Source organism: Salmo trutta, chromosome 21, assembly GCF_901001165.1.
Source record: "Salmo trutta chromosome 21, fSalTru1.1, whole genome shotgun sequence".
NCBI lineage: Eukaryota > Metazoa > Chordata > Actinopteri > Salmoniformes > Salmonidae > Salmo > Salmo trutta.
This window is the reverse complement of record NC_042977.1, coordinates 14,518,351-14,538,158: the sequence shown is the minus strand read 5'-3', so window position 1 is coordinate 14,538,158 and position 19,808 is coordinate 14,518,351. Positions and strand designations below refer to the sequence as shown.

The 19,808-nt window shown below is 45.3% G+C and overlaps 1 protein-coding gene across 1 annotated transcript in view; it reads left to right on the top strand.

Moving 5' to 3' along the window:
- LOC115156760 (calsyntenin-2) overlaps positions 1-16,969 on the top strand; it is a 303,928-nt gene extending 286,959 nt beyond the window's left edge. The window contains exons 12-17 of the mRNA XM_029704424.1: positions 11,558-11,769; positions 11,885-12,058; positions 12,255-12,400; positions 12,680-12,800; positions 13,548-13,735; positions 14,067-16,969. Coding sequence (XP_029560284.1) covers positions 11,558-11,769; positions 11,885-12,058; positions 12,255-12,400; positions 12,680-12,800; positions 13,548-13,735; positions 14,067-14,270 — 1,045 coding nt within the window. The 3' untranslated portion in view covers positions 14,271-16,969. The remainder of the gene's footprint in view (positions 1-11,557; positions 11,770-11,884; positions 12,059-12,254; positions 12,401-12,679; positions 12,801-13,547; positions 13,736-14,066) is intronic.
- The last annotated feature ends 2,839 nt before the right edge of the window (positions 16,970-19,808 follow it).

Sequence of the window (19,808 nt, the reverse complement as noted above, 5' to 3'; positions counted from 1 at the left end):
TAATCAGCGTCGCTTCCCTCTCTTTATCTCTCCCCTCGTTAATGGCTGAGAGGACAGCCGGGTTGACGTGGCGCCCTGGTTGCCTTGGAGCTGTGGTAGCCTGGGCCGACGTGGCAATTGCTGATGATGAGGATATGAATGACGGCCATGAAAGGCAATCTGCTGTGTCAGGGTTCCTCATGCCAGAGAGCACTACGAGAAGGAAGGTTGATCATTAGAGGAATATAGTGCTGTTAAGACTGACTGGGTGGGTAACTGGCTGGCTCGTTTTCTGTCTACCTCTCGGTCAATATCCTTCTCTCTCCTGTTATCCTCTCTCTCCTCTAGTCACCATTTCAAGAACAAAGAATTGGATTGTAATACTTCCTTTTGGTGTGAGGGCACTTAGTTTAGAAAGGAAAACTTAGCATCATACAGTGTTTTTAACAGCTCATGTGTTTGCGCCATTACCTAATGAGAAAGGTAAAGGAAGAGATGGTATGCTGAGATTGTGCAGTCATATAGGAGTTAATTAAATGTATTGGTAAAGAAATACAGGCCCAATACAAGAGAGGAAGTGAGAGTGGAAGAGAAAGAACAAGGTTGAGCGTGTAATATAATTTTTGTTACCCTTATTTTACCAGGTAAGTTGACTGAGAACACATTCTCATTTACGGCAACGACCTGGGGAATAGTTACAGGGGAGAGGAAGGGGATGAATGAGCCAATTGGAAGCTATAGGGGAATGAAATTAACTGCTAAACAAAGGTAGGCCCAAATAAGAGAGAGAATGACAAAGGATGGAGAGAAAATGTGAAAAAGGTGTGTGTGTGTGTGTGTGTGTGTGTGTGTATTCTGTTCACAGTTAAGCAGTAAGGGGGGACGGCCAAATCAAATTGGACTGTGGTGGATAGTGGACTCCTGCCACAGGAGCTGTAATAGGTTTAGTCTAACAAACCGCCTCGTATACAGAGAGATGGCCTGTCCTATTCAGCAGGCACTTTAATGCTCCGTACGACAAGAGGCCCCGACTGCATCCCAAACGGCGCCCTATTCTCTAGTCTCTTGTCAAAAGTAGTGCACTATGTAGGGAATGTGGTGTAATTTGGGACGCAACGACTTGCTGGTCAGATGGCGTTTATTTAGCGAGGCCCTTAGTTTAGTTTAGTATGGGACATGCTACTCTTCACAAACTTTCTTTAGCAGTTATACTGATGTCGTTCCCGGGGTAATTGTTTTGTGGAGTTACAGCCAATTGTGCTAACCAAAGAAACACACACACACGCATGCATGCACACACACTTCCCAATCAGAGTTTGTTTGGTAGTTACGTAGATCAGCATAATCACACACGACACACACACACACTTCCTAGCCATACAAATACAGACATCCCATTACAAGCCAGTCTTGGTATGTAGTTAAGGAGAACAATGTGTCTTAATACGTGCTTAATTTAGGCCGAGTCTTAATGCAAGGAATTGCCATGGGAAAGCAGCTCAAACAGACCACGAATGTGACAAATTTAGTTTTGCTAGTAAACCAGAAGCAGCCGACAGTTATCATGTAAACAAAAGACCATTCTTAATTACCGCGGGAAAGTAAATGAATTAATAAGTGAGTGAGTGAAGAGCACTTTTCACCAACCATTGAAAAGCGTAATTACTCAAGGCGTTAGGTGCCGGCGTTGGCATTAATCCTGAGAGACTTTACTCTGCTCCTCTCAAAGTGTAATGAACCTGGATGATGGCCAGCTTGTTTTACCCAGACTGCCTGGGTGGCAGGACAGCTCCTCGCTCTGGGCAGAAGGTGCCCTTAGGATCTACCGAACAAAAATATAAATGCAACATGCAAGGATTTTAAAGATTTTACTGAGTTAGAGTTCATATAAGGAAATCAGTCGATTTAAATAAATTCATTTGGTCCTAATCTATGGATTTCGCATGACCGGACAGTGGTGCAGCCCCACGCACTTGCAAGCCAGACCCACCCACTGGAGAGCCATGCCCAGCCAATCAGAATAATTTTTTCCCCACAAAAGGCCTTTATTACAAACAGAAATACTCCTTAGTTTCATCAGCCGTCCGGTTGACTGGTCTCAGACGATCCCGCAGGTGACGAAGCCGGATGTGGAGGTCCTGGGCTGACGTGGTTACACGTGTTCTGTGGTTGTGAGGCCGGTTGGACGTACTGCCAAATTCTCAAAAATTATGTTGGAGGTGGCTTATGGTACATTCAATTCTCTGGCAACAGCTCTGATGGACATTCCTGCAGTCGGCATGCTAATTGAACAATTTAAGACATCTGTGGCATTGTGTTGTGTGACAAAACTGCACATTTTAGAGTGGCCTTTTATTATCCCCAGCACAAGGTGCACCTGTGTAATGATCATGCTGTTTAATCAGCTTCTTGATATGCCAAACCTATCAGGTGGACGGATTATCTTGAAAAAGGAGAAATGCTAACAGGGATGTAAAAAAAAAAATGTACCCAAAGTTTGAGAGAAATTAGTTTTTTGTGCATTTAAAAAAATTCAGGGATTTTTAATTTCAGCTCATGAAACATGGGACCAAGACTTTACATGTTGCGTTTACATTTTTTGTTCAGTGCATTCGAAAAGTATTCAGACCCCTTCTTCTTCAATCTACCCACAATACCCCATAATGACAAAGTAAAACAGGATTTTTGAAATTTTTGCAAACTTATAAAAAATTTAAATAATAATATCACATTTACATAAGTATTCAGACTCTTCACGCTGTACTTTGTTGAAGCTGTCACGACTTCTGCCGAAGTCGATGCCCCTCCTTGTTCGGGTGGTGCTCGGCGGTCGGCGTCACCGGTCTTCTATCCATCATTGATCAGGTTTTCATTTTCCATTGGTTTTGTCTTGTCTTCCTACACACCTGGTTCCAATCCCATTCATTACATGTTGTGTATTTAACCCTCTGTTTCCCATCATGTCCTTGTCAGTGATTGTTTGTATGTTATGTATGTTGTATCGGTGGGCGACGGGTTATTTTTACCCATGTTATTTTTGTACGTTGGTTTTGGAGTTAGTTTTTTGTTAATAAAACTACTCCAGTTTAACTAAGTTGGTTTCTCCTGCGCCTGACTTCCCTGCCACCTACACACACGACTATGACAGAATCACTGACCAAATTATTGAAGTCAGCAGGAGAAGATACCCCGGACAGGGAGGTGGAGGAGCGCATCCAGGAGAATGCGGAGAAGCTACACCATCTGTGCGCCGCCATGGATCGCGTTGTCCAGAATATGGACCGCTGGGAGAGACAGGGAGTACTTCCAGCGCCTCCACTAGCCCAACCGGGGTCTATCCGGAGCGCCCCTACTCAACCTGAACCCGGTGGCATCCGTCTAGCCATGCCTCAGGGGTACGACGGAAGTGCTGCGAACTGCCAGGGTTTCCTACTCCAATTGGACCTTTATCTGGCCACGGTCCACCCAGTTCCAACTGACCGTGAGAAGAGTTTCGCCCTCGTCTCGTGCCTCACCGGGAGAGGCCTGGAGTGGGCCAGCGCTGTGTGTGGAGAGGGAGATGCGTCGTTGGACCATTATGAGGAGTTCACCCGCCGTTTTCGGGCAGTTTTCGGCCACCCACCCGAGGGCAGAGCGGTGGGTGAGCGCCTCTACCATCTGAGGCAGGAGACGAGAAGCGTCCAGGATTTTTCACTGGAGTTGAGGACCCTGGCAGCCGTTGCGGGATGGAATCACAGAGCCCCGATCGACCATTACCGCTGCAGTCTGCGTGAGGATGTCCGTCGGGAGCTGGCCTGCAGAGACACCACCCTCCCTTTCGACCAGCTGGTGGATCTGTCCATCCGGCTGGACAACCTGCTGGCTGCTCGCGGGCATCCAGATCGGGGTCTGGTGGTTCCATCCTCCCGCACCCCCTCTCCTATACCCATGGAAATGGGAGGGAGGGTGCACAGGGAGACTGGAGGGGGTTCCCGCTCGTGCACCATATGTGGCCGCAGAGGTCACACTGCTGGTTGGTGCCGGGTAGGTTCCTCTGGAAATCGAGGTAGCACCCCAGGTGAGTTGGCGCCATTCTCATCCAGAGCCCTCTGTTGCACATATATTTGTGTCTGTTACTTTTCCAGATTTTTCCCCGCGTTCCCAGCATAAGGCGCTAGTAGATTCAGGCGCAGCTGGGAATTTCATTGATCAAGCTTTTGCTCATAGTTTAGGGATCCCCATTGTACCCGTGGATGTGCCTTTCCTCGTTCACACCTTAGATAGTCGACTATTAGGGTCAGGGTTGATCAGGGAGGCCACAGCTCCTTTGAGTATGGTGACGCAGGGGGGTCACAAGAAAAAAAATAGTATTTTCCTTATTGACACTCCTGCGTATCCCGTGGTGCTGGGTCTACCTTGGTTAATTAGTCATAACCCCACTTTTTCTTGGCCACAGAGGTCTCTCACGGGGTGGTCGCGAGAGTGCTCAGGTAGGTGTGTAGGGGTTTCCGTTGGTGCTACTACGGTGGAAAGTCCAGACCAGGTCTCCACCATGCGCATTCCCCGCGAATATGCTGATTTGGCTCTCGCCTTCTGTAAAAGGAAGGCGACTCAATTACCACCCCATCGACAGGGAAATTGTGCAATAAATCTCATGGTAGACGCTGCACTTTCCAGGAGTCACGTGTATCCCCTGTCGCAAGCGGAGACGGTGGCTATGGAGACATATATCTTCGAATCCCTGCGTCAGGGGTACATTAGACATTTACATTTACGTCATTTAGCAGACGCTCTTATCCAGAGCGACTTACAAATTGGTGCATTCACCTTATGATATCCAGTGGAACAACCACTTTAGAATAGTACATCTATATCTTTTTTTGTGGGGTGGGGGAGAGGGGGAGGGGGGGGTTAGAAGGATTACTTTATCCTATCCCAGGTATTCCTTAAAGAGGTGGGGTTTCAGGTGTCTCCGGAAGGTGGTGATTGACTCCGCTGTCCTGGCGTCGTGAGGGAGCTTGTTCCACCATTGGGGTGCCAGAGCAGCGAACAGTTTTGACTGGGCTGAGCGGGAACTGTGCTTCTGCAGAGGTAGGGAGGCGAGCAGGCCAGAGGTGGATGAACGCAGTGCCCTTCTTTGGGTGTAGGGACTGATCAGAGCCTGAAGGTACGGAGGTGCCGTTCCCCTCACAGCTCCGTAGGCAATCACCATTGTCTTGTAGCAGATGCAAACTTCAACTGGAAGCCAGTGGAGTGTGCGGAGGAGCGGGGTGACGTGAGAGAACTTGGGAAGGTTGAACACCAAACGGGCTGCGGCGTTTTGGATGAGTTGTAGGGGTTTAATGGCACAGGCAGGGAGCCCCGCCAGCAGCGAGTTGCAGTAATCCAGACGGCCGCTTCCTGTGTAAGGCAGGGTCGTACTCTGCGAATGTTGTAGAGCATGAACCTACAGGATCGGGTCACCGCCTTGATGTTAGCGGAGAACGACAGGGTGTTGTCCAGGGTCACGCCAAGGCTCTTAGCACTCTGGGAGGAGGACACAACGGAGTTGTCAACCGTGATGGCGAGATCATGGAACGGGCAGTCCTTCACCGGGTAGAAGAGCAGCTCCGTCTTGCCGAGGTTCAGCTTGAGGTGGTGATCCGTCATCCACACTGATATGTCTGCCAGACATGCAGAGATGCGATTGGCCACCTGTTATCAGAAGGGGGAAAGGAGAAGATTAATTGTGTGTCGTCTGCGTAGCAATGATAGGAGAGACCATGTGAGGATATGACAGAGCCAAGTGACTTGGTGTATATCGAAAATAGGAGAGGGCCTAGAACAGAGCCCTGGGGGACACCAGTGGTGAGAGCACGTGGTGCGGAGACGGATTCTCGCCACGCCACCTGGTAGGAGCAACCTGTCAGGTAGGACGCAATCCAAGAGTGAGCCGCGCCGGAGATGCCCAACTCGGAGAGGGTGGAGAGGAGGATCTGATGGTTCACAGTATCAAAGGTAGCAGATAGGTCTAGAAGGATGAGAGCAGAGGAGAGAGAGTTAGCTTTAGCAGTGCGGAGAGCCTCCGTGACACAGAGAAGAGCAGTCTCAGTTGAATGACCAGTCTTGAAACCTGACTGATTTCGATCAAGAAGGTCATTCTGAGAGAGATAGCAAGAGAGCTGGCCAAGGACGGCACGCTCAAGAGTTTTGGAGAGAAAAGAAAGAAGGGATACTGGTCTGTAGTTGTTGACATCAGAGGGATCGAGTGTAGGTTTTTTGAGAAGGGGTGCAAATCTCGCTCTCTTGAAGACAGAAGGGATGTAGCCAGCGGTCAAGGATGAGTTGATGAGCGAGGTGAGGTAGGGGAGAAGATCTCCGGAAATGGTCTGGAGAAGAGAGGAGGGGATAGGTTCAAGCAGGCAGGTTGTTGGGCGGCCGGCCGTCACAAGTCGCAAGATTTCATCTGGAGAGAGAGGGGAGAAAGAGGTCAAAGCATAGGGTAGGGCAACGTGAGCAGGACCAGCGGTGTCGTTTGACTTAACAAATGAAGATCGAATGTCGTCAACCTTCTTTTCAAAATGGTTGACAAAGTCATCCGCAGAGAGGGAGGAGGAGGAGAGGGGGAGGAGGATTCAGGAGGGAGGAGAAGGTGGCAAAGAGCTTCCTAGGGTTAGAGGCAGATGCTTGGAATTTAGAGTGGTAGAAAGTGGCTTTAGCAGCAGAAACAGAGGAAGAAAATGTAGAGAGGAGGGAGTGAAAAGATGCCAGGTCCGCAGGGAGGCTAGTTTTCCTCCATTTCCGCTCGGCTGCCCGGAGCCCTGTTCTGTGAGCTCGCAATGAGTCGTCAAGCCACGGAGCAGGAGGGGAGGACCGAGCCGGCCGGGAGGAAAGGGGACATAGAGAGTCAAAGGATGCAGAAAGGGAGGAGAGGAGGGTTGAGGAAGCAGAATCAGGAGATTGGTTGGAGAAGGATTGAGCAGAGGGAAGAGATGATAGGATGGAAGAGGAGAGAGTAGCAGGAGAGAGAGAGAGCGAAGGTTGCGACGGCGCAATACCATCTGAGTAGGGGCAGAGTGAGTAGTGTTGGAGGAGAGCGAGACTTGGAGGGGAGTTGCAGTGAGATTGGTAGAAGAACAGCATCTAGTAAAGATGAGGTCAAGCGTATTGCCTGCCTTGTGAGTAGGGGGGGACGGTGAGAGGGTGAGGCCAAAAGAGGAGAGGAGTGGAAAGAAGGAGGCAGAGAGAAATGAGTCAAAGGTAGACGTAGGGAGGTTAAAGTCACCCAGAATTGTGAGGGGTGAGCTCATTGATGAACTCTCCAAGGGAACCTGGAGGGCGATAAATGATAAGGATGTTAAGCTTGAATGGGCTAGTGATTGTGACAGCATGGAATTCAAAGGAGGAGATAGACAGATGGGTCAGGGGAGAAAGAGAGAATGTCCACTTGGGAGAGATGAGGATTCCAGTCCCGCCACCCCGCTGACCAGATGCTCTAGGGGTATTGCGAGAACACGTGGTCAGACGAGGAGAGAGCAGTAGGAGTAGCAGTGTTTTCTGTGGTAATCCATGTTTCCGTCAGCGCCAAGAAGTCGAGGGACTGGAGGGTAGCATAGGCTGAGATGAACTCTGCCTTGTTGGCCGCAGACCGGCAGTTCCAGAGGCTGCCGGAGACCTGGAACTCCACGTGGGTCGTGCACGCTGGGACCACCAGGTTAGAGTGGCAGCGGCCATGCGGTGTGAAGCGTTTGTGTGGCCTGTGCAGAGAGGAGAGAACAGGGATAGACAGACACATAGTTGACAGGCTACAGGAGAGGCTACGCTAATGCAAAGGAGATTGGAATGAAAATTAACTAAACAACTGGGGAAGCGAGAGAGCAGGGCCTCCCTCACTAACCATTCACTGAAACACTCAAATATAACTATTCCAACTTCCACTTAGAAATTATAATTGATGTAAACTACAGTGGTTCAATGTTTCCAGGAATAGGCTCAAACTTAGTTTATTCAGCTAGATAACCTGTTTGGGATAGGGGGCAGTATTTTCACGGCCGGATAAAAAACGTACCCGATTTAATCTGGTTATTACTCCTGCCCAGAAATTAGAATATGCATATAATTAGTCGATTTTGATAGAAAACACTCTAAAGTTTCTAAAACTGTTTGAATGGTGTCTGTGAGTATAACAGAACTCATATGGCAGGCCAAAACCTGAGAAGATTCTATATGGGAAGTGCCCTGTCTGACCATTTCTTGGCCTTCTGTAGCCTCTTTATCGAAAATACAGGATCTCTGCTGTAACGTGACATTTTCTAAGGCTTTCATTGGCTCTCAGAAGGCGCCAGAATGTGGAATGATAACTCTGCAGTCTCTGGGCGAAAAACAGTAGGGGTTTTGGAGAGTGGTACTTCTGAGAACAGTGGCACTGGTGCGCGCGTGCATGTGACGACTCCATTTTCTTCTTTCAGTGTTTGAACGGATACAACGTCTCCCGGTTGGAATATTATCGCTATTTTACGAGAAAAATCGCGTCACCCTTCGGATAGTGATTTGAACGCACAAACAAAACGGAGCTATTTGGATATAACTATGGATTACTTGGAACCAAAACAACATTGGGTGTTGAAGTAGAAGTCCTGGGAGTGCATTCTGACGAAGAACAGCAAAGGTAATACACCTGCTCCAATATCCAATGATAGGTGTGGCGCAAATTACAAATTCCTCAAAAATCCCAAAACTTAAATTTTTCAAACATATGACTATTTTACACCATTTTAAAGACAAGACTCTCCTTTATCTAACCACACTGTCCGATTTCAAAAAGGCTTTACAACGAAAGCAAAACATTAGATTATGTCAGCAGAGTACCCAGCCAGAAATAATCAGACACCCATTTTTCAAGCTAGCATATAATGTCACAAAAAACAAAACCACAGCTAAATGCAGCACTAACCTTTGATGATCTTCATCAGATGACACTCCTAGGACATTATGTTATACAATACATGCATGTTTTGTTCAATCAAGTTCATATTTATATCAAAAACCAGCTTTTTACATTAGCATGTGACGTTCAGAACTAGCATTCCCACCGAACACTTCCGGTGAATTTACTAAATTACTCACGATAAACGTTCACAAAAAACATAACAATTGTTTTAAGAATTATAGATACAGAACTCCTTTATGCAATCGCGGTGTCCGATTTTAAAATAGCTTTTCGGTGAAAGCACATTTTGCAATATTCTGAGTAGATAGCTAGCCATGATGGCCGGCTATTTTGACACCCACCAAATTTGGTACTCACCAAACTCAGATTTACTATAAGAAAAATTGGATTACCTTTTCTGTTCTTCGTCAGAATGCACTCCCAGGACTTCTACTTCAATAACAAATGTTGGTTTGGTTCCAAATAATCCATAGTTATATCCAAATAGTGGCGTTTTGTTCGTGCGTTCCATACACTATCCGAAGGGTAAAGAAGGGTGACACGCCTGGCGCGTTTCGTGACAAAAAAATTCAAAATATTCCATTACCGTACTTCGAAGCATGTCAAACGCTGTTTAAAATCAATTTTTATGCGATTTTTCGCGCAAAAAAGCGATAATATTCCGACCAGGAAACCCTGTTTTCGTTCAAAGACGAAAATATAAAAACATGGAGTCGTCTCGTGCACGCGCCCCCAGTCTCATTGTTCTCAGATCGACCACTATCCAGATGCGCTACTGTTTTTCAGCCATGGCCTGCAAAGTCATCATTCAACGTTCTGGCGCCTTCTGCGAGCCTATGGGAGCGTTAGAAAATGTCACGTTACAGCAGAGATCCCTGTTTTGGATAGAGATGATGAAGAAGGCCAAGAAATAGTCAGAGAGGGCGCTTCCCGTTTGGAATCTTCTCAGGTTTTGGCCTGCCAAATGAGTTCTGTTATACTCACAGACACCATTCAAACAGTTTTAGAAACTTTGGAGTGTTTTCTATCCAAAGCTAATAATTATATGCATATTCTAGTTTCTGGGCAGGAGTAATAATCAGATTCAATCGGGTATGTTTTTTATCCGGTCGTGAAAATACTGCCCCCTATCCATAACAAGTTAAGGTCGTTGTCCTGTTGGAAGTTGAACCTTCACCCCAGTCTGAGGTCCTGAGCAGGTTTTCATCAAGGATCTCTCTGTACTTTGCTCCGTTCATCTTTCCCTCGATACTTGCGGGTCTCCCAGTCCCTGCTGCTGAAAAACATTCCCACAGCATGATGCTGCCACCACCATGCTTCACTCTATGGATGCTACCAGATTTCCTCCAGACCTGACGCTTGGCATCCAGGCCAAAGAGTAAAATCTTGGTTTCATCACACCAGAGAAACTTGTTTCTCATGGTCTGAGAGTCTGGTTCTCCCATCTCCACAGAGGAACTCTGGAGCTCTGTCAGAGTGACCATCGGGTTCTTGGTCACCTCCTTGACCAAGGCTCCTCTCCCCTGATTGCTCAGTTTGGCCGGGTGGCCAGCTCTAAGGAAGAGTCTTGGTGGTTCCAAACATCTCCCATTTAAGAATGTTGGATGCCACTGTGTTATTGGGGACCTTCAATGCTGCACTCATTTTCTGGTACCCTTCCCCAGATCTGTGCCTCGACCCAATCCTGTCTCAGAGCTCTACAGACAATTCTTTCGACCTCGTGGCTTGGTTTTTAGCTCTGACATCACCGTCAACTGTGGGACCTTATATAGACAGGTGTGTGCCTTTCCAAATCATGTCCAATCAATTTAATTTACCACAGGTGGACTCCAATCAAGTTGTATAAACATCTCAAGGATGATCAATGGAAACAGGATGCACCTGAGCTCCATTTTTAGTCTCATAGCAAAGGGTCTGAATAGAACTATTAGATAGAAAGTTGTTTTACTACATTCACTGAATTAAAAAAGTAATAACTCCTTAAATGTTTCTTTGTTTGGGGTTACGCTTCATGTCAACCGTGGGCTTAGAACGTGTTAAATTGTGTTGATGAGAAAATGTGATAATTAGTGTGTGTTTACATTATATTAGGCCAATTATAGGATAAACAGAGAGAGAGTGTGTATCCGTGGGTGGGTGCATGTCCAAGCGTGCCTACGTCTGTGTGCGTGTGTGTTATTGGAAATGGGCAACTTGAGGCCATCTGTCTGAAAACAGCATCACTCCCCCCAAAAAGTGGACAAACATTGGAAGTCCACTTTCACAGTTGCCTCCGTCACAATCTGTCCCTGCATTATGTGTCTCTCATCTCTGAAATGAGAATGAAAAGTGCCCAGTCATTCATTGCTAGGACCAGAAAGAGTATGTAGTCAGTATACTCTTGGATGAAGGCACAAATGAATAGTGACACACAATGCAATTTATGCCATTTTCGATTCCAATATGATTAGTATCAGATGGCAGTGATGTTCCCCTAGTCTTTCTTACCCTGTTACTCCTTATGTGTAGGCCAATTATCTACAAAAACTGCCCTGGCCAGAACAATTATGACCTGAAGAAAAGAAAGTGCTCTTTCTGCATTATCTGCATACGCTAATGTCTATCTCCATGTTCTTCTCCTTATCCCTTCTTCTTCACCCTCCCTCTCTCCTGTTGTTTTTGGGTGCTCAGGTGTTTCGGGGAGGACATATGCATCTCCATCCCAGACATTAAGGCAGTAGTAATAGTCCTGCCACCCAGCGAGCCACGGATCACCATCGCTGGTTCAGATCGACTCGTCAAGCCTTCCGCCGACCTGCGTGGAGCCACGGGCGTGGCACCCTTCAAGGAGCTGCGGATCACCAGCACTGTAACCAAGAGCGACGGTGTGCCGTTCAGCGCAGGTGGGTGGGGTGGTTACCATGGATACGTGTTGATGTAGCACAGCGTTGAAAAAGTGCGTGTGTGAGCATTCATGTCTGTGTTGGATTTTGTGTGTGTGTGTGTGTGTATGTGTAGGTACAGTCCACAGGCCTGGTGTTCTGGAGGTTATGCACAACCTGGATTACTGTGATGTCCTGGTGATCGGAGAGGAGCTCAATCCAGAGCATGAGAGTCTGGAGATTCACCACAGCTCCCTAATAGGGAAACACCTGGATGCCACAAACTCCACCTCAGGCATCTCCATATATGGTATGCACTTCAATTTATGAAGCATTATTCATATCACACTTTTCATACCTAAACATAAATTCCTTATTGTGTGTCACCTGGTACGAGAAGCTCTTGTAGTTATTAGAGCTGGGCCCAGCGTTGAGCCCTGAGGGACACCATCTATATATGGCTGTGAACACCAGGGACACCTTTGGTAATAATGCATTTTCCCCAGGTGTGGACTCCATGGCCCACTATGAGGAGGCCCTCAGGCAGGTGCGCTATAGGAACTGGCGCCCGGCGACCCTGACTAACAGGAGGTTCAGGCTCACCTGCTCCGAGCTCAACGGCCGCTACACCAGCAACGAGTTCAATCTGGAGGTCAGGGAAGAAGCTTTACCCATCTTTCCTTTTCTATTTCACCCCTTTTCCACTCACACTCTCTATTCTCCCATCTCCACCACTGCCACTCCTCTGTCTTCCTGCCTCTTTCTACACCCCTCTCTCCGTTTCTCTCACCCTTCACCACTCAGTCTCTCTTCCCATTTCTGCACCGTCACTCATCAACCAGACCCATTTACCCTTTATCTCATCGATCTATCTTTCTCTACATCATTGCCGTCTCCATACTGACTGATATGTACTTTGTCCCACCCTCAGATTAGTGTCCTCCACAACTCAGCACCCGTAGAGCATGTCAACCACATGGCTGTCCAATCCCAGTACATGCGGCCTGTGCATCATCCACTGATGGTGCACACTCTCAATTCCCACATCTCAGGTAAGGCAACCAGAAGTGTTCACCCACACAGACACACAAATGTACACGCACACACACACACACACACACACGCGGTGAGCACATTTCCCTGCTACTATCAGAGGCTTGAGAGTGTGTTTTGTTGAACTGGAGAGGGATCCAGATTAGGCTAAGCCTTCCCTGTGGCTCAGTTGGTAGAGCATGGTGTTTGCAACGCCAGCATGGTGTGTGCAACGCCAGGGTTGTGGGTTCGATTCCCACGGGGGGCCAGTACAAAAAATACAAAAATACACAAATAAATGCATGGTATGAAATGTATGCATTCACTACTGTAAGTCGCTCTGGATAAGAGCGTCTGCTAAATGACTAAAATGTAAAAATGGATCCTTTCTACAGTGGATGGTCAGGGGGCCGGAACATAACTATAAATAATTTGTAGGCTGCAAATTGACCGCAAGAAGCCCAAACAGATCCATGGGAATACTTTGGAATAAAATTAAAATAACTTTTCTTGCTCTGAAAAGTTGGATGGGGGCAAATAAAATCACCCGTGGGCCTAATTTGGCCTGCGGCCCCCTAGTTGGGGAACCCCGGGCTACGCCTTCAGATCATACACACACAGATAGACGCACGCTGTCTCTCTCCCTCTCTCTGTGTCACAGACACACACACACACGCAGAACTGAGTGATCTCCCAAAGGTAGGGAGGACACAGCACATTTCTTGTAATTCAGGTGAATTTACCCTTTAAACACTTCTCCCCCACAGGCACCCCTCCAGCTGCCACGGTGGTGATTGTGATCTGTATCGCCGCCCTGGTGGTCATAGTGGTGCTGGGCATCTACAGGCTCCACAGTACCCACCTGGACGGCTCCAAGAGGGAGGAGGACGGGGCCAAGGACCCAAAGATGGACTGGGATGACTCCACCCTCACCATCACAGTCAACCCTATGGAGGTGAGAGAACATTAGTCAAAGAATGTCCCAAAGAAGGCACCGCTAACTATATCAACTCGATGGCACATTAAATGATTGAATAGGTCTAGGTGTAGTTGAATATTGAATAGGTCTATGCCTAGTTGTATGGCTAGGAGTTGATTTGTGGTTGAGGTTTTATTATATGTATTACATTGACTCTGTTTTGGTATTAGATTTAGGTTTTGGGTTTTGTAGCAAGGCCAGACATCACCTACAGGGATGTTTTCTGATAAATAGCTTTGAAGTGTCTTCTACATAGTAGTAATTCAGTGTTTCACTTTATCCTGTCCTGCACATCGGAGGGCCTCAGGCGGTGGAAGAGGTGGTAAGAGACGAAGAGGAAGATGATGATGATGAAGAAGAAGAGGACGATGAGCAGGCAGGTGACATGAGTGCAGAGTCAGGCGACAGTGATGAAACAGAGGAGGAAGAGGAGGAGGATGAGAGGGAAGTGAAGAAGGAGGGAAAGCAGAAGAGCAAGCTGGAATGGGATAGCTCCTCGATAACGTATTGATCTGTCACGCATGTACACACACACCTACATATTATACAGAATCTGCAGTCACAATCATTTGTGAAAAGGGCACATTTTTTAATGAAATGTTGCTCTCTTCTGGTCAAACTAAGGCATTACAACCAAAAAGGTTGACTAGCCATAAGCAATTGTCCACTTCTCTTGCCAGTGGAGCTGATTTCTCCCATTTTGGTGTAACTGCTCGATCCTATTTAAGACTGCCATTGACAACACAATAGGGCCAATTGAAAATTTGCACAAGCACATTTCCACCTTATATCCAATGGCTTGTTCATCTGTGCTGAATTATTTCTGGGTTTGGACACAAAAGATTGGACACCACATTTTCCCCCGTTATCTATCTCAATTGCTTTTTGTTAATACAAAAAGCTCTTGGAAAATTGTTCATTGTATGTCCGCTCTTTAGCATTAATACAAATTGTTGAATTTTTTTGCAATTTTAATACTGTACTTTAAAGTATTTTTTTTTTGCATTCGATTATGAGATTATATTTTATTCATTTTAAATCATGGAAATGTTTATTTTACGTCTTCTGAAAGACAGACTAACAAATTGTCATTAACAGAGGTATAAGAGAGGATGTATTTACAAAACAAATTTTGAACATTTTGATAGATTCTCCTTTTTTTCTGTCTGCCTGGTTCTTTTTCTTGAAAATATGAAAAAGAGAGAAAAGTTCCTGTATGTTTTTATAAATCCCTCGTAACGTGTATATAGCAGGTAGCATAGCTGAACTATAATTCACCTTGTCTCCCACCTACCTTTCCTCAAACTGTATGTCCAAATTTGCTTGCATCACGGGCATTTTGAGTAGGCAAGTTGCCCCAGACCACATATTTAGAATCAAATGACCTTCCCTAAATCCTAACTTTAAACATTTGGAGGGAAAATGGACAACTGACCCTAGATTAGTGCTTGAGGGTGACTTTAGCGCTCATGGTCATTTCTATCTCTGTGTTTGCTGTTGACTTGTGTCCCTGCTTGTGTCCACCTACTTCTGAGGCTGAGATGAGGGTATGAGAGTAGGCACTTAAAGGGATAGTTAACCCAATAATCAAACTTTCATACATGAAGAATTATCTCAAGTCCATGCCTTATGTTGTTTAAATCACGCAATATGCACATGTAAGCGTCTGACAAACAAATGTTGGAGTAAACTCCCTTTAGTCACCACCAGAGCGGAACATCAGTCAAAATTCCGATTATTGGCTTGACAGGTTAGCATTTTCAGCCTGGGCAGAGACAACTTGTAACATTGGGCGCGTTCGAGCGGATCACTTTTGTCAAGTCGGTGCGTTGGTCACCGCCTTTCAACGTGTGTTGCATTATGAGAATAAAAATTGTCTGACTTGCGCTTACATGTCGCCTGCATTAACTTTACAAAAATCATGTGATCAAAAGGTAATGAAGTTTTGACTGCAGTCGACTGCAAGTTTCTGCAGTTGCTCTTCATCAACTTCATCCTGCAGCCATCGCCTGCATTGTGGGAGGCTCTATTGTCAACCAATCATTAGGGTGTTTTTGTTTAACCCACGAGAAAGTGACTCAAACACGATATATACAAATGAATGCGATATTTTAGGCTCTCTCTCACTAATTGATTGTAGCCTACAATGTACACACATATGATTTCAGTTTGAGTGATATGGGGGTTGGATATGTTTATTTTATAAACAATGGCAACACTGCCATGTTAATCTGAGCTTTGCTGTTTGAAAACCACATTTGTGTCCGACTTTCGGCTGTCGCAGTTTCTCCTCCCACGACTTCATTCCTCGACTTTCATCTACAGTCAGTTGCTTTAGCCTTACCACTCAAACACGCCCATTCTCTTTGGGCACATCTCAATGGGCTAAAGTGGATTCCTCTTCTTGTTTTCTTTCCTTCACCTGCCATCAAAAACACAGGTAAGGTGAAAGTAAACTGGTGGGTGCCATTGCCTACCAGAATTCTGCTTCCACCTGCCCATTTCATGTCCAGACAGATTAAGGAAAGGAGTCAAAGTGACTGAGTATTGAGATACACCCCTTATGTTTTTCTATGACAGGCCACCTCTGTCAGAAGTCCCACTGTAAAAAAACTGAAACGATTGATTCTCTCGCTCCTTCTCTGGTCGCCTATAACATGTCTGCTGTAGCTGAATCTAGCCAACTCCTTGTTTCTGACCCCTTGTATTTCCCAGAATGCCACTCTAAACACTGCATCCGTTACATGTTTATGTCTGTAGCAGTGGTTAGAACTCTTCCCCCTGTCGGCCTTAACGCCTGTGGTTGTAATGTTATCATTGTGAGACGCGTCTACCATTGCCTTGTTTCACCCCATCTTTATACCATGGGAGAATCTCAATTGCACACTCCTCACATCCTATGTCGTCGCCTCCTTAAAACCCATTGGATGAGAAAGCCAGAGGTCCTGCCCCTCTGACCTTCTCCAATGGGTTTTGAGAAGGCGGCTAGCGAGAACGTGAGAAGTAGGCAATTGAAATTCTCACCATGCGTGTCATAGAGGAGTACAAATAAACTGTTTTGCATATAAACCCTTTAAAAACAGTTCAAGACAGTTATTTTATATATGATTATTTTTGTTTTGTTTTGTAAATGTTTGGGGTTGCTTTCTCTTTGGTGGTAATGGCAGCACTTTCTGTACATTGACCAATAAAGACTTGTTTTAGAATCTACGGCAAGTGTCTCTTCTCTTTGTGTGTGAGGACAAGAATGTGTGTTGTCCTGTCTGACTGCCTCATAGCCCTAGAACTGTATCGGGAATTTGATAGGCTACATTTTACATTAGGTGTGAGTAAATTCAGAGTGAGTGACTGTGAATACAAATAAAAACAAGTACAATAGGCCTAAAAGCAAGATAACAATTGTTTAGTATGTGGGTCCATAACTGCACTTGATGGCCACCTAAAATAATTGGCAGCGCTGGCAAAACGCATTTTATGAGGATAGGATTCATTCATCTTTGAACAACAATTATAGAATGCTTTGAGAGTGGATATTAGGATATTCTACTTCTTCCTGCATGAGTCCATCAAATTTCCTTGCAAAGGTCAACTTTCTCCATCACCAATATGATGCCGCCATAGCCCCGTTTATACCACATTCTAACATGAGTCTTTTGTCGTGATCCGGTCCACATTCTGATTGTGCCACATTTTTAGACAGGTGTAGACGATTGAAAGACGCATTGTGATCAGATCTTCCTGACCACCCCCGGAGGTAGTCAGAGACCCATGTTATCTGGATATCAATCAAGTGTAAACAGATCTGGATGGTCAAACCATTTAAATCATAATTATACCAGTCTCTAAAATCATTGACAGGTAGCACAATTGACTTGTGGCATCAACAATTGTCTTAAAATAAATAAATATGATTTTAAAAGAATATCTGTTAAATAATCTGCATACAAGGAGGCATCAGAAAATCTGTTTACAATGTGAACACAGTGTACGTATAAAGGTGCATTTTACTATCATGTCTAGATGCAATGGTTACAATGCGGGCACAATCAGAATGTGGATAAGATCCGTACAAAGGGCACATGTTAGCATCAGGTATAAATGAGGCTCATGACAGTGTTTTTTTTTGTTTTACGTCACTAGCCCCGTTTATACCTGGTTCTAAAGTGCTTCCGTTGTCCTGCTCTTGTCCACATTTTGATTGTTCCCACATTTGTCGACAGGTGTAAACAATCAAAGGCGCATTGTGATGGGCGGCAGGTAGCCTAGCGGTTAAGAGCGTTGGGCCAGTAACTCCGTTGCATTATTGATATAAATGATAATGGGATTGGGGAGAGAAAAAAACATGGGATATTTATATATGGGCCCCATTCTGCATGGAGAGCTCCCAGCTCTGTTTTGTAAGCCGTGCACTCATGATATGCTCTTATCTATTCCGTTGTGGGGGTTGGACACTTGCACTGCTGTATGATAGACAGTTTAGTTTCAGTAGTCGGGTCTCTCTCTCTTCCTCCTTGTCCCCCTTCCCTCTCCCACAGTCTGAACGTGAATTTCATGTTTGGGGAAGCTAATTTTTACCTTAAAATTCACCTTTATATTAAAGCATTCCATGCATCTATCATCGCATTTTCAGACTTATGTAAGATAGCCTACTATTCCTAATGTGATAAGTAGATTGGATAGTCATAATTTAGGCTAATAATATAACTCAAAAACTGCCCGCAAAAAAAAGACCTAGGCTATAGACTTCATCAGATAATTTCTCTTTCTTTTTGAGTCTATAAGCACATTTCATGCAATTCTACTACACTTGATGACTGGAGACAAAAATGACAGGGTGGCATAGTACTATAGGCTACTGTTGACACTGACAGAAACAGATCAATAAAAACGCTCTCGTCTGCAACCATCAAATGGCCCTGAAGCCGTTTGTTTTCAGTGCTCAGTTTTATTAGCCACAATCTGGCGTTTACTAATTTAGTTACAACACCCCTTCTCACTTTCTCTCCCTCTCCCACACAAACCCCTTGTAGCAGCCTACAAAGAAATGTCTACGCTGTCCACAACAGGCTTTTTTGCAGTCTTTTTTTTGTTGTTGAGTTAAATTAACTTGGGCAGCAGTGATACTGTTACCGAATCTTGTCCTATGCTTAGGCTACTCATCCCATTAGGAATTGGATTTTATTGTTAGTCCGCATAGATGCATGTAATGCTTTACTATTCAGAACCCCCTTCACAAAACAACTTCCCTGCAGCTATGTCCCTCCCTGTATGCAAATGAATCCAACCGGCCTTACAGACCTCCCCTGATGACACAATCCAGTATAAATTGACGTGTGTACAAAATACAACGATCGCACAGTATAAATAAAATGACAACCCCTAACGCACACAGTAAAAAGAGAAACAGATTAAGTTACAGAATAGGCTACAAAGTGCATCTCCGAATGGTGCAAAGCATTATTCAAACAGGTCTGTACAAGGTTGTTCTTAATGCATGGAGATTTACATATGTTGCTTTAAACTGTATTATTGTCATCTTGAATTGCAAATAACCTTTAGTACAGGCTTAAACAGTACCAAAAGGGAAAAAAAGTCACATGCTTGGAGAAGTTTCCTCCAAATCATTGGTCAGTGATAATTTGCTAACTGAACCTCAATATGATAAGGGACCGGTCGAAATGTACACAATTATTACTCGGAGGGAAATGGGGGAGGGTCATGCTTTTTTACATTTCAGTTAGGGGGAGGGTCATGCAATTTGTAATCAATGAAATGCCATATTGCTCAGTGTTTGAGAATTAGCTGCTTATTATATTTTGATGTGTGCCCGATGCTGCCCCGGATTCTCTGCTGGGCGCGCAATATCAAGTGTGCCTACTGTGGTCTCAATGAAATAATCCATAGGCCTAGGCTATACGAAGAGTGTGCACAAGTTTTTGCGTTGCTGTGATGGTTTATATAAAACTAGGCTACACTGCATTATACAGTGGCAAGAAAAAGTATGTGAACCCTTTGGAAATACCTGGAATTCTGCAGAAATTGGTCCTAA